General features: G+C 39.7%; 1 protein-coding gene across 10 annotated transcripts in view; it reads left to right on the top strand.

The window, feature by feature from the left end:
• The window catches only part of NEO1 (neogenin 1), a 529,567-nt gene that overhangs the window by 454,374 nt on the left and 60,633 nt on the right, over positions 1-14,560 (top strand). For 9 of the 10 annotated variants that reach the window (XM_084641041.1, XM_084641034.1, XM_084641039.1 and 6 more), the window contains exons 11-17: positions 1,158-1,296; positions 3,222-3,271; positions 4,149-4,293; positions 6,748-6,858; positions 10,459-10,653; positions 11,444-11,539; positions 12,781-13,004. In XM_084641041.1, the coding sequence (XP_084497167.1) occupies positions 1,158-1,296; positions 3,222-3,271; positions 4,149-4,293; positions 6,748-6,858; positions 10,459-10,653; positions 11,444-11,539; positions 12,781-13,004 (960 nt within the window). The remainder of the gene's footprint in view (positions 1-1,157; positions 1,297-3,221; positions 3,272-4,148; positions 4,294-6,747; positions 6,859-10,458; positions 10,654-11,443; positions 11,540-12,780; positions 13,005-14,560) is intronic. The other variant, XM_084641038.1, reaches the window with a different exon arrangement.

The following is a 14,560-nucleotide window of genomic DNA, read 5'->3' as shown; positions in this document are numbered from 1 at the left end:
TAAGCTTTGTTGACTCAATAGATTGTGACTTTAAAGGAAAAAGCAACAATGCTGCCCCTGTAGCTGATTATGGGTTGGGCTGCAGGCTTGTCAGGGTGGATAAGAAAGCCATAGATATTCAATATTTCTTATTTGTCTGCTAACTTTTGTGTGTGTCTGTGACTAACCCTGCAATGGTGGTTCCTGTCCCACCCACCGGGCTGAGCACAGCTCGCCACTCCAGGTGTTTCAGCCCAGTGAGCAGGGTCACAGCACTGGTTAGGTTTCATAGAATCATAGAATATCAGGGTTGGAAGGGACCTCAGGAGGTCATCTAGTCCAACCCCCTGCTCAAAAGCAGGACCAATCCCCAATTAAATCATCCCAGCCAGGGCTTTGTCAAGCCTGACCTTAAAAACTTCTAAGGAAGGAGATTCTACCACCTCCCTAGGTAACGCATTCCAGTGTTTCACCACCCTCCTAGTGAAAAAGTTTTTCCTAATATCCAACCTAAACCTCCCCCACTGCCACTTGAGACCAATACTCCTTGTCCTGTCCTCTTCTACCACTGAGAATAGTCTAGAACCATCCTCTCTGGAACCACCTCTCAGGCAGTTGAAAGCAGCTATCAAATCTCCCCTCATTCTTCTCTTCTGCAGACTAAACAATCCCAGTTCCCTCAGCCTCTCCTCATAAGTCATGTGTTCCAGACCCCTAATCATTTTTGTTGCCCTTCGCTGGACTCTTTCCAATTTATCCACATCCTTCTTGTAGTGTGGGGCCCAAAACTGGACACATTACTCCAGATGAGGCCTCACCAATGTCGAATAGAGGGGGACGATCACGTCCCTCGATCTGCTCGCTATGCCCCTACTTATACATCCCAAAATGCCATTGGCCTTCTTGGCAACAAGGGCACACTGCTGACTCATATCCAGCTTCTCGTCCACTGTCACCCCTAGGTCCTTTTCTGCAGAACTGCTGCCTAGCCATTGGTGGCTTTAATGTGATCCCTAATCTTTGTATTGCCCAGCTGCCCCTCCATCATGATGAGGCAGGGGCCAAACCTGAGCAGCACTGTGACCCAGCACACCAGGTTGCAGCGCTTGCCGGGAGCCAGGCCTGTTAGCATGTCAGCATTGCTTTAGGGATTGAGTCGCATGTATCTTTGTGAACAGGATGTTGATGTTGGAGGTCACTCCTACACCATTAATGGATTAAAGAAATATACTGAGTACAGCTTCCGAGTGGTAGCCTACAATAAACACGGTCCTGGAGTCTCTACCCAAGATGTTGTTGTGCAAACTCTGTCAGATGGTGAGTTGCTTTATTCCAGTTTTCTTGTGGAAATCATTTGGTGATCTCTTCCGATTAAATGGATTTTTAACCAAATAGAACTGCAGAAGTTTCTTGCAAGACATTGCCCTGTATCATGATCTGGTTGCGGAATATGCTCGTGCATGCTGAATGGACCTCTTTGAGATTGTTGGAAGTGGGTGGAAGGAGATTACTGTACCTGCAAAAACATCTGCTTTTCTAATAATCAAGCAATTATTTCTCTAATATTCACATCATGGACTAACGCTTGTACAACATATCTAGATCAAAAACACAGAATAATACTGAAGCCAGTAACCCCAGATTTTTTTTTTGAGTTTCTGTAATTTACTGTATGTAGGCAGATTTTTCACATTAAATGAGTTTTCATTTTAAGTGTTCATAGGTGGAGATCTTGTATAATAATCATCAACCCCAGAATAAATACTTGCATTGGAATGATTAAGTCCTAGTCTTAAATTTAAAAGATGCTTTTTTGTAGTGGCACATACAGTACCGCTATGATAAATTGATGATTTCTTTGATGTTTCATATTTGTTCTTACATTATCTTTACACTTTTTCTTCTCCTTTTTTCCCTTTAATAATTCACCTGCTAAATTTGCTAGCTGATGGGGAAAAACCCTGTATTTCTGATCTGCTTCCCATGTGGATATTGTTAAATCAGTAGTATTTATTGCTAAAAGCAGGCGATTGTTACATTATTTCAGGCAAGCCAATCGGAAAGGGAAGTACGTAAATTTGGCTATATTTAAAAAAAATTGTAGTGGCCACTATTAACACTGGCTTTTACGTGTAATGCTTAGCTCTGAAATATGCTTGTATTTATTCTTGATTGCCCTTCAGATACTTCTTCCCTTTTTCAGGTTTCCCGCACCCCTATTTGCAAGCAGGCTCCACTTGCAGAAAGTGTTCAGTTTTTGTTTTCTTCTTCTTAATCTGTTTTCGTCTTTGTGAAAGAGAGCAGGGCTTAATCTTCACTTGTGCTGAGCTCACATTCAGGGAGAAGCCTGCCCTTCTGCCACCCCCATGCTGAGTCTAGCTAGTCCCCAGCGTAAATTACGGTAGCCATAGGAGGGCTCTCAATTGATGCTATCTGGAATGGTTCCCTAGGAACTATTCTGCCAGCTAAGTATCACCAGAGTTCAGAATGCTCTGATCCCAACCTATATAGCCTTGTTATGCTGCAGCCTCACCCTAGCCCCTTACATTATGCTGACTCTTCGTTTCTATGCCAGGAGAAGACTCCGCTATCCCTTTGGGATAACTTTATGTGAGCTTTGCACCACTAAATCAGTGCAGACGGGACATAACAGGGTCTAAGGCTCTCTAATATATCCATTGGTTCATTTTTTCACAGCCCAATTGTAAATGTCATGATACCAAGTTGCTACTGTTTAGTTAAACAGTTTAACAAAGAATTTCTCATTTTATACCACTAAACAGACCTGAGCTACTTTGTATCCAATTTTCCTTTGGGAGGATGTCATGATATAAACAATACGGACAAAATTTCAAATTTTGGGTGCCCAAAATTAGGAACCTAAGTAAATGTTCTGATTTTAAAAGATGCTGAGCAACCATCTCTTCTGGTGTTGTCAGTGTGAGATGTAGATGCTCAGAAACTTTGACTATCAGGCCCCTTTTATTCAGGTGCTTACTAGTAGGCACTCAGGTTAAAAATATAGAACCTGTGTCCACTAGATCTATATACCGTAAGACCTACTTGGCTGAACAATTACTGTCTATCGTAAAGTATTCATGGTAGAGCTATTTAATAAGTATATAAAATATGGTCTAAGACCAGAGATCTTGGGATTTGACTCTTATGCAATGGACCGATATCAGGGAGGAATTCTATTACTTACAGAGTTTTGGAGGAGTAATTTTTTAAAACATTTCTAGTCCCCAGTGCTGCACCCCAGAATCTGTCGCTGGAAGTGCGGAATTCCAAGGTAAGATGCTGTTAATTTGCCATTTTTGACGGGTGGATGACTAGTAGATGGAGCCCAGGTTGACCAAAATTTCAAGCCCCCTTGGACTGTTCCTTCAAATCCTCCCATCCCTCAAGCAGACTTTGACACATGTCCCCCTCTCCCAGAAAGACTACCCCTCTCCAGATCACAGACCCTGATAGGCTTAATTCCAGATCAGTTCTGTACTATCTCCCCAAGTATTCAGGTTCAGGGCAGGCTTTTTCTTTCCATGTACATCACCTGATTCCTCCAACCTACATGTCCTTAGTTTCCAACCACTTGGATAACTTTATCAGTTTTGGTACAACTCAGGTCTTACTCTGGGAGATGGTGCCTGCTGTCTTCTATTCAGTTGTGTGTGTACTAAGAAACTAGAGGAATTATGACCCTGTGTATGGAGCAGCACAAGCTCCATTGTGGGTTAGGAGTACACGTAACTAAATGGCAATGCACCAGGGCTAAGAACAGAGGCTCTGTACTACAGAACGGAAGAGTTTAGATCAAATGTAAAACCCTGAAGTAGCTAGAATGTGTTCCCAGTGATTAACTACTGCCCTGTGTGTCTGATTTATAATAATTTCATATATCTGTGTGTATACATATGTGTATATAAACATTATTACAGGATAGCCTCCTGGGTACTTTAAAATAGAGAACCATGTGCACATTCGGTTTTATTTAGGCACAAAGATTTTACAATTTGAGTATTTTTGCAGATTAATTAAAAATTCTTTCCTGAATATCCTCTGTTTTACTATTTGTATTTTTGGGGGGTAATACATGGAGCATTACGAATAAAACAGTTCGATCGGCTTGATGGGAGGCAGTGATTTATAATGCATTTTACCTTTCACAGAGCATCATGATACATTGGCAGCCCCCTCCTGCAGGAACACACAATGGTCAAATCACAGGCTACAAAATTCGCTACCGTAAAGCATCTCGTAAGAGTGAGGTAACAGAGAGCATTGGTGGGACACAACTTTTTCAGCTAATTGAAGGTAAGCTATTTTACATCATTTAGTTAAAACTGAAAAAAGTCACAATTATCCCCAAGCTCCTGTTATCAGGAGCTGAGTAGGTCCTGCTTGTTCCTGGGAATGGCAGGTTTGGGAACAAGATTCCATACACTCCTAGCATTTATAGGTGACCTGAAAATGTGCTTTACATGAGCTAATTGTGGTAAGTTTGGAGGCAGCATGGGACAGCAGGTAGGGCAGGACTGAAGTCATGACCTGAGTTCTGTTCCTAATTCTGCCATTGGATTGCTGTGTGTACTGGACAACTCCCTTAAATCATCTGTGTCTGTTTCCTTATCTGCAAAGTGGAACCTTGGTAAAGGATTTTGAGATCCTTGGTTGAAAAGTGCTAATGTACTCTTTTTATTGTTGATAGAATTGTATATGTACATCATATAACAAAAGTAATCAGGACACTCAACACATAAGTGATTCTAAATGTTTTGTTCATTTTTTAAACTCTGAAGTCACAACTAGCCAGCCACTGTTTTTGCTATAAGATAAAATAATTAGAGCCCTGCAAATCTGTGGATATCCACTTTATATCTGCAGACCATGTTTGCAGATCAGATGTGTATACAAATTTTGTATCCACACAGGGCTCTAAAAATAATAGCCTAACTAGATGAACACACACTTAAAATGGGCAGTTGCATGATTTGTTCCCAGATCTGCCAGCTCCGTGCACAGTGAGTTTCAGTGGTGCTGTGGGGCTCGAGAATGGAGCAGGACCTCTTCTATTTAGGGCATGTAAAGCCAAACCAAACTACACTTGGAAACACTTGTTTTGTTTTAGTCCCATCATACCCTTGTCATTAAGGAAATTCAGCATGCAACCCATATCATTAGTACATGTAAATGGGCTCTGTCAGAACAATCTGAATTCTGTAAACTTAACATCAGTTGACAGGTCAATGGAAAATTTTCAGAGGAATGGTATTCCTTTAAAAATAGCATTCACAATCCAGACTTTACTATTTTCATATAACAGAATTCTGTAAAGTGGAGCTGATTAGAAATTGTTTATAAACAAAACTGAAATTGAGTGCTCTGAATAGTGCAAATACAAAAATACAAGAAATAAATTCTAAACATTTATTATAATAAACGAAAATGTGAATAATGAAGGTGATGTTGAACTGGTTTTTAACTCTAGTGTTCATTTAAAAATTAGCTGATCTGTGAAACTAATACAACTTTAGTTGTACCACAAAGATTTTATGCTCGGGGGATTTTAAATCTTGTTTTTTGTTTTTTCTGTGGATTGTTTCCTCCAAGATGTAACATGATCCTTTGAATCCTGGGTTTTTTAAGGCTCTTTGGATACCATCTTGAATTCTTAGCTCCCACTACATAGGAATTGCCACACTGGATTAGACCAGTGGTCCATCTAATTCAGTATCTTGTCTGTGACACTGATCTGTACCAGATGTTTCAGAGGCAGGTGCAAGAAATCCCATAATGGACAAGTATGGAATAATTGCTCATAGAGGAAGTGTTTTTCAAACCATGCCATAAAGGTTTATGTTCCTTATTTAAAATACCTTAAATGGCACAGTGGTGGGTTTGGGGGGTAACTGTGGATGCTCTTATTCATATGTATGTTTGATAAAGGTATATATTAACTATTACAGTGTATCTTACCATTGCTTTGGTTATAGCTTATAGATGTTTATCTAAGAAGAAAAGGAGTACTTGTGGCACCTTAGAGACTAACCAATTTATTAGACCATAAGCTTTCGTGAGCTCACGAAAGCTTATGCTCTAATAAATTGGTTAGTCTCTAAGGTGCCACAAGTACTCCTTTTCTTTTTGCGAATACAGACTAACACGGCTGTTACTCTGAAACCTATCTAAGAAGAATAATTCACTTCCTACATACTTTGATCACTCAATAGTTGGCACTGAATGCAGAAGGTTAGTTATAGAAATGTGGAGGTTTCTGTTGTGCAGACAAAGGGCTACTAGCATGAAAAGCAAAGTCTTTCATTTATCAGCTGGCTATATATGTTACACACGACGTTCATGCTGTTCTGCCAGTGACCTACAGGGAAGGTCTCCAGAGCGCCATAGTCCTGGGTGTCTGCTGTCACAGTCTGGCTGCTACACAATAATTTGTGTCAATTTCACTTACTGGAGTCTCACTGCAAGTAGTGCTGATTTCCATTCCTGACCTCAGGTTTTGCTCAACAGCAGTCTCAGGGGTGAAAGGTCAAAACATAGTGCACTTAACTCACTGGCTACGTTTCAGGCTTGACCCATGCGATGTCACAACAGCAGCTACAGTGTGTTCATCCACTCATTTAGTTTTGCATTAACAAGCTTTTACTGTCAAAGTCTGATGGTGAGATTCTTGATGTTTTAATTAGAAATTGTGATTCTTTGATCACCGTTAGAGCTCCTATTTTAGTAACTTGTATATTATTTTTATATTAGGTCTTGAGCGAGGTACAGAATATAGTTTCCGTGTGGCTGCCTTAACAAGCAATGGTACAGGACCAGCTACTGATTGGATATCAGCAGAAACTTTTGAGAGTGATCTAGATGGTAAGGAGCATAAGCATGTTTCTGACTTTAAAGACCTCAAAATTCATGGACCAGGGTAACTACAAAATTTGGCAGACCTTTTTCCAAAGCAAACATAATTTTGCTCCATTGTGTTTACTATATTCTAATTGCACAGCAGGACACATGTATTTTATTTATATATAATTTTAGTAGTAGTCACTAATGTAATAAAATTCCTGTCAAGAAATTGGCCTGAAAACTGAAGATGTAAATACTGCTCCTTTACTTTCAGTTCTATGTATTGTGCTGCCTTCCCCACTAAATAATACCTAATTACAGGGTGCCAATGTCAATTATGAATTATTCAATGTCTATTGAAAAGAAATAATGTAATTGGGTACATGACTTTAATCCTCCACATGTTTTCACCCTGCAAAAGTGGGAAAAAAGTTGTTCCTTGAGGCAAGCAAAAGTGTGATCATATACTCATCATTTATACAGCAGGCTAGTGTTTTATGAAGCAAATAAGACACAGTGCATGCCCCAAAGAATTCCAGTCTAATGCCCCAATCTTCAAAGGTCCAGCGCTTTGGCAGACTGCTCTGCTTAGGGCAGGGGTGGCCAACTACATGCAGCTCTTCAGAAGTTAATATGCAGCTCCTTGTATTGGCACCAACTCCGGGGCTGGAGCTACAGGCGCCAACTTTCCAGTGTGCTGAGGGGTGCTCACTGCTCAACCCCTGGCTCTGCCCCAGGCCCTGCCCCCACTCCACCCCTTCTCACCCCCTCCCCTGTGCCTCCCCCCCAGAGCCTCTTGCATGCCACGAAACAACTGATCGGGAGGGAGGGGGAGCTGATGGGGGGCTGCTGACATATTACTGTGGCTCTTTGGCAATGTATATTGGTAAATTTTGGCTCCTTCTCAGGCTCAGGTTGGCCACTCCTGGCTTAGGGGGTGTCTTGTTGACTGCAGTGGGGCTGTGTGTGTTCAGCAGTCTGCCCACAAGTTGTACATTGCAGGTTGAGGCCTAACTATAATTGTGGTGAAATGAATGGGAAGCACAAAGACTTAGTAGACAAGGGAAAAATGTGGACGAAGGTAACAATAATAGGATTATGTTACGTACTTAGGTACTTATGTACTTAGATTCACACCCTGGTGACAGGCTGTTTCTTCTTCTAAACTTCTTTCTCTCTCACCCCTTTCTTCTTTATAGTAGAGAGAGGGTAAGAGGGCATTTGACTGAAAATGATAACTATTTGGGGTCTTACGGAAGAACCGAGGTTGATTTTCAAAGTAGTCTAGGGAATTTAGACCCATATCATCTTCTATTTGAAATTAAATCCTCTAGATGGTTTTAAAAATCCTATCCTGCATGTCTAGGAGGGATTTGAATGAGGAAAGATGGTTTAGCTGGGGCTATCCAGAATCTGACCAACTGCAGTTGAGTTTGGTAAGAAGCAAACTGTGTTTGTTTTTTTTAAAAGTGTCACTTCATCATTTCATACAAGAACTCTTAGACACTGCATTCAGTGACAGTGTAAGAGAATATCTTGAAAAACAGAGGTGAGTAAGGATAACCAGTGTGACCTCATCAATGAATGTGAGGCTGTACTTAACTAATCTGCTGACGTTATTTGACGATATATAGCTGCCATGATAGGTAAGGGGAATTCAGTAGGTGCACTATATTTTAGATTTTCAAAAAGTATGTAGCAGGTTCCACATTGGAGACTAATGGCTAAGGTAAAGAGTCACAAACTAGCAGGCAACCTTAGGGAGCTGGAGAAAACACTGCCTTTCCTAGCTCATACAAGAGGTAGCCACAGACAGAAATTTCAGTTTAGAAAGTGGTTATGAATAGAGTCCTTGGATCAGTTTTAATAATCGGTTAATCTTTTTTTGCATTTCTCTTTTTTCTCTTTATCACCTTCCTTTTTATTCCTCCTTTTTTGTTTAAAGCAGCCGTATACTCTGCTCACCTTGGCTTGTGAAAGATTCTCTTGTATAAGACAATATTATGACAGTGTAGTGCCACCATAATGGAGTGGGGTGGCTGTGGCACCTCTGCACCCGTCTGATCTCCAGTTGATGTAATGGCCCCTGTACACTGTTGTGAGAGGTTTAGAATGGACTGAGTTTGTACAATTTAATCTCTCATTTTTAGCACTGTATTAATGTAGCTTTTTGCATTTAATAATTGTGAATTTTAATTGACCAGTAATATTAGATGGAGACCATAAGCCCTCTAGGTTAGGCAGGCCAATAAGCATGTTATGAGCTGACATCCTGATCAGTGAAGTTGGTTGCATATTTTCAATAAATAAAGCACAGTTCATTAAGCGAGAAACCCTGCAGGCAGGAGACAGCAGAACTAGCAGAATTGATTTTTTGTTTGTGTGAACCTAATATTAATCCATCTTATCTTTTATTTGGAATATTTAACATCTGCCACTGCAGGTTCCACTGGATGGAGAAAGTAATGCAAATAAAAAGCAGCTATTTTTCCTTTACTTTCAAGCAATTTAGTTAAAGGTGCAGACATATATATTAAGTTTGTTTAGTTGCTTATATTTCAATTAACAATGGTGGTAAAAGCCCTTCATTAAAATTACTTTGATGCTATTCTTCTGATAGTGCTGTGGAAATCCATCTGAACTCAGCTACACAGTTTTGATCGATTTGATTGGATCCTGATTGGGTGTTTGCTCTGTTCAGACCCTTAATGTGGATTCCACAGGTGCTCATTTCTGATGATGTCTCAGCAGTAAGACTGCATGCAGTGGGCTCATAACTAAACCAGTGAGGTGCTGCAGATTTATAAGAGTATTAAACATCAGCCACATAGTCACAATATGTCTGTGTACTTGCTTTGGTAAATAAAGGGGGCTTATAGATTTAAAGAGAGACTACTAACCTAGAGTCCACTGGACAAATCACAAGTGATTTATGTAGCAAATTTAATAACTTCTTACAGGCAGTTGTTAAAGCTATAAAATTGTCTCCTTAATTCTACAGTAAAGTTATAATCTTTTTGCTGTGTCATCAGTCTGTTGTCATGGAAATACTTTGATGCCAAAAAGTCAGCAATGTGACTGTGCTGCAGTTACATACATAAGAAGAAAATGGTTAGTGAGGATGGAGTGGGGTAAATGCTTTATTTTAAGCAAATTTTGGAAAACTGCAAAGTGGCAAGGAAAATAAACAAAAGCCAGAAAGTTAAATGGATTTGTCTCTGTCGGTAATATTTTGCTCCAGTGTAAAAGTTCTCCTTTAAGAAAAGTACTAGAAGTATGAATTTCTGTATATATTGGAATATAAAAGTCGGTTAATTTTAGTTTACTATATAGAGGGGTTGTTTTTTCTTTCTTTTTTTCTGTTATAACAAGACCTGCCTTTTTGGTAGTTAAAATTACCATATTTGGATTTTCAGTTTTCATTTATCTTTTTACTTTCTGCTGCAATGCACAGATGAATAACTGGAATTTTGTCACTCTTTGCAGCCCTTGTTTTTGAGCACTAACAGAGAAAAAATGTAAGTGGGGTTTCCTAAAAATATTAGCGTTGCTCTGTGGCAGCACAAGGGGTTAAGAATACTTGTAAGAATACTTGGTTTGCATTTTTCTTTTTTGTAACAGAAACTCGTGTTCCTGAAGTTCCAAGCTCCCTACATGTTCGTCCACTTGTTACAAGTATTGTAGTGAGCTGGACTCCTCCTGAAAACCAGAACATTGTGGTAAGAGGATATGCTATAGGGTATGGCATTGGCAGTCCTCATGCACAGACTATCAAAGTGGACTACAAACAACGCTATTACACCATTGAGAACTTGGGTGAGGAAAATTCACTAACATTGTTTTCTAAATTTTAATTCTGATTTGTATCGGTATTTTCCAAGTCACAGCTTAAAATAAAAATAAGGAACTGTGTTTTTCAAAGATTCTTCCATTATGAAGTGTAGCATGGCCAGCAGTCACCACCACGGTGCCTCCTGCTGGTCATCTGAGAATTAGCTCAGTTCCAGCCTCAGAGTGCCTCCTGCTGGTGCCTGCTTCCTTCTGATCTCCACCACTTATAGCACTTCAGACCCCGCATCCCTCCTGGACCCCGGTGCCCCTTACCTTGGGGTTCTGCCCCACAGCAATGCCCCCACACTCTGAGTCTCCCCTCCCTGGGGAACCCCAATCCCCTAAGCCCACCTCGCCTCAGTTACCCACTGCCAGTCCTCATCTGGCCCCTTCCCTCAGGGACAAACTGCAGTCTAAAGTGGCCACTCATCATCAGCAAAGGGGTTTGGACATGCTGCCTTTCTAGCCCCAGCTGCCTCCCCACAGCCCTAGTACCTCAGTGTTATCTCAGTTTTGCTCCAGTTAAAGATTTGGTGTGAATACAGACATCCTGTAGTATGCGAAGAATTCTTGTACGGTCCGATACACAAAGCATGCTGGAAGACAAAGTCTTAGAGAAAACTCACAGTTCTAGTTTTGCTGCTTATTGGATGCATTTCTCTGTTAACAAGTAAAGCAGTGAGTGAAGTATAGAGAAACTAGAGGCAGGAAATAGAAGTAACAATTTGCAATGAGAAATTGCACTAAAACTACATGTGAATTTTTCTTCCATCAGATCCAAGTTCCCACTATGTCATAACTCTGAAAGCATTTAACAATGTTGGTGAAGGAATCCCACTCTATGAGAGTGCAGTGACCAGGCCTCATACAGGTAAAGGGCAATGTTTGCCTTCTTTTAATTTATTGTTTACACATAGCTGAAAATTATAGCCTTGAGTCCCAGAAAGCAATCAAAGACATGAGAAAATGCATAATGCAATAGAGTTTTATTCTCTTATGATATCAGATATTCTCTGTGTCCTAAACTGGTTCACATTATTGCCTTTGTGGTTAACTTCAATTGTTAAGCCAACTATTAAACTACCCAAAACTGTATGTTTGGTTTTGGTTTTAAATTCTAGAGTTTACCCTGCAAAAACTTACAAATGTTCTGATTTCAGTATGTGGCTATAACTGTATAGCGCAGATGATACATGCACAATTTGAAAAATCTGGCTCTAATTTTTTCCTTTTATGGATGTCTCAGAAAAAGTATAGCATTTATCTGTGAAGCTGAGACACTGATTATAATGCATGCATTCTCTGTATGATGTGTTTAGGTCTTGTTTTGCAGTAACTAAATTAAATGAGGCATTAGGATAATGTTTTTCATCTTGTAATAAACTGATAATAAACCTGATATTATCTTGGGCTTTAAGCAGAGTAATCCATTAGCCTCTGAGTTGCTGTTGCCCTGTGTCTCGTTCTGCTTCTTGGCATTGCTAACATTGTGTAGCATTTTGGCCTTGTTTTAAGAGATGATCCATCAGATGTGAACATTGTTGTGAGTTTAATCTTTCTTTTGAAGACCAAGAATTCTGCTAGGTTTTCTAGAGTACCTTGGTGTTTGAATTCCCTGAATCACTATTTCATATAACATATAGATTTTTTTCCCAAAATGCTCTGAAAGATGATAGTTCTCCAGTAATCTTGAATGAAACACTAATTACTTATCCCTAAGAAGTCCATCTTGTTCTTCTCATATCATTGCTTTCTGGAGAAGAAATAAGTGGATGTTTTTGAGGCAAATAAAGCCAAAGGTTTGAACTAGTATCTTATCCTGAAAGTACTTTATACGGTGATTGAGGTTCATAGATGTTAGTATGCTTACGTGATGAAGTGTATAGGATATTTTTATTCATAACCTTTGCATTAAAAGCAATCGGGATGGAATAATTACTTTGCTAGTCTTATGTTCCCTACTAACTCTGGCTTTTCTCTCTTTTTCTCCATTCCTCATCTTTCATTCCATTGTATAACCCTGCATTTCCTTTTTTGTTTTTGTTTACATTAAAATGCCACATTCTCCCTTTTTAATTATAATACACTACTTTTTACCCATCAATCCTCTAGACACTTCCGAAGTTGATTTATTTGTTATTAATGCTCCATACACTCCAGTGCCAGATCCCTCCCCCATGATGCCACCGGTGGGAGTTCAGGCTTCCATTCTGAGCCATGACACCATAAGGATCACTTGGGCAGACAATTCTCTGCCAAAGAATCAGAAGATCACAGATGCTCGCTACTACACGGTCCGCTGGAAAACCAACATTCCTGCAAACACGAAATACAAGGTACTGGAAGCTGAACAACATCAACACAGTTGGTACAATTTAATGAACACAGATTCAGTGCTCCGTTTAGTGTTAATTGCAATTTGAGGGCTGAGGTATTTGCTGAGCAAGCAGTTTAGATTTGGGTCCAATTGAATTTGACATGAATGGACTCCCATTTACAATAATATCCCTCAGTTTAGTAATCAGTTTAAAGGTTTTTATAAACTTGATCTAACTGGACATTTTGGGGTCTATTTTTCTGACAATAGTTCTGTATAATATGGAGTGTTATATGTGAGTAGATAGAAGAATAATCTCCTTTTTGGGGTGAAGGTAGGGGGAGGAAGACACTTGCAGGATTAATTTCCTCTGCTGGAGTTTGGATGCTAAAGAATATAGACTTTGTATTCTTCATTTGGCCTTGGCATAAACTGCTTGCGTGAAGGACGTGGGCTCACCTTTGTGGGGCCAGTAGCACAGTAACACTGTGTATGCTACTACTGGGTTCTCTTCAAACAGTAGTGATGGGAATCTAAATTAATGGGGTGAGTCAAACTGAAAGATATTTACCCTACTTCATGTAAATGGAAAAAGACAAGCCTTTCGGGTCATACTAAGTTGATGATAAAAACTATTTTTATGGCGGTGATTGTGTAAAAATGTATAACTATTCCATTATGGCATTCCCTGCTTCTCAGATTTTTCTGCATATACCATACCAAAGGCAGTTGATTTCAAGACTTCTTTGGACTAACAGTTTCTTGAAGGCCTGAAAATGCTGACTGTACATTGCAAGATAGAAATGAGCCTCAAAGGAAATGGTTATTACATTTGCCAGTTAATGGAGCTTCTTTTATGCTCCTTTACAGAGCAATCTTATTACAAACCACAAATATGATATTGATATGAAAAGATACATGGTTTCTGTGTTACGCCTCTAAAGGCAAGTATTATTTATGAATCCACATTCCTGAGTCATGTGCACTGGGCATCTCGGGAGCCATTTATACAGTGCTTGTAGGTTCATGAGTTAAGACCCTATTGAAGATAGCTCACGAAAGCTTATGCTCAAATAAATTTGTTAGTCTCTAAGGTGCCACAAGTCCTCCTTTTCTTTTTGCAGTACTATATTAATTGCTCCCATAATGCTCTGTGCTGGTGACCAGATGACTCAGGAGCATGGATTCATAAGTAATTGACCAAACATAATACATAATAATGAAATAAAATTGTTCAAAATTCCTCAATGCAAAGTGTTTGCCTCAGAACACATAAGCATTAGACCCATTTGGGTTGCTCATCTATCCCAGAGCATTAACAGTCTGTGCACTGTTTGTTTTTTCTCTGCTTCAGCCACGTATTCTTTACTGTTTTATGGAGAAGTAACAACTACTAATTTTCAGCCCAAAGGGACTCTTGAGCAGTCCTGTCAGCCAGATCCTTGGTAGTCTTAATGAATATGAATTGATGAATGTGCATTGTTGCCAAGCCCATTTCCAGTGACCTTATTATTAAGTGAACATATTAGGGGCTATCAGTCTCAGTGGAGTTCTCATAGGTTCTCTGTCAGACTA

Source organism: Lepidochelys olivacea (genome assembly GCF_965140295.1).
Source record: "Lepidochelys olivacea isolate rLepOli2 genome assembly, chromosome: 10".
NCBI classification, from domain to species: domain Eukaryota; kingdom Metazoa; phylum Chordata; order Testudines; family Cheloniidae; genus Lepidochelys; species Lepidochelys olivacea.
The sequence above is the reverse complement of the archived record's forward strand: the minus strand, read 5'-3'. Positions and strand labels throughout refer to the sequence as shown.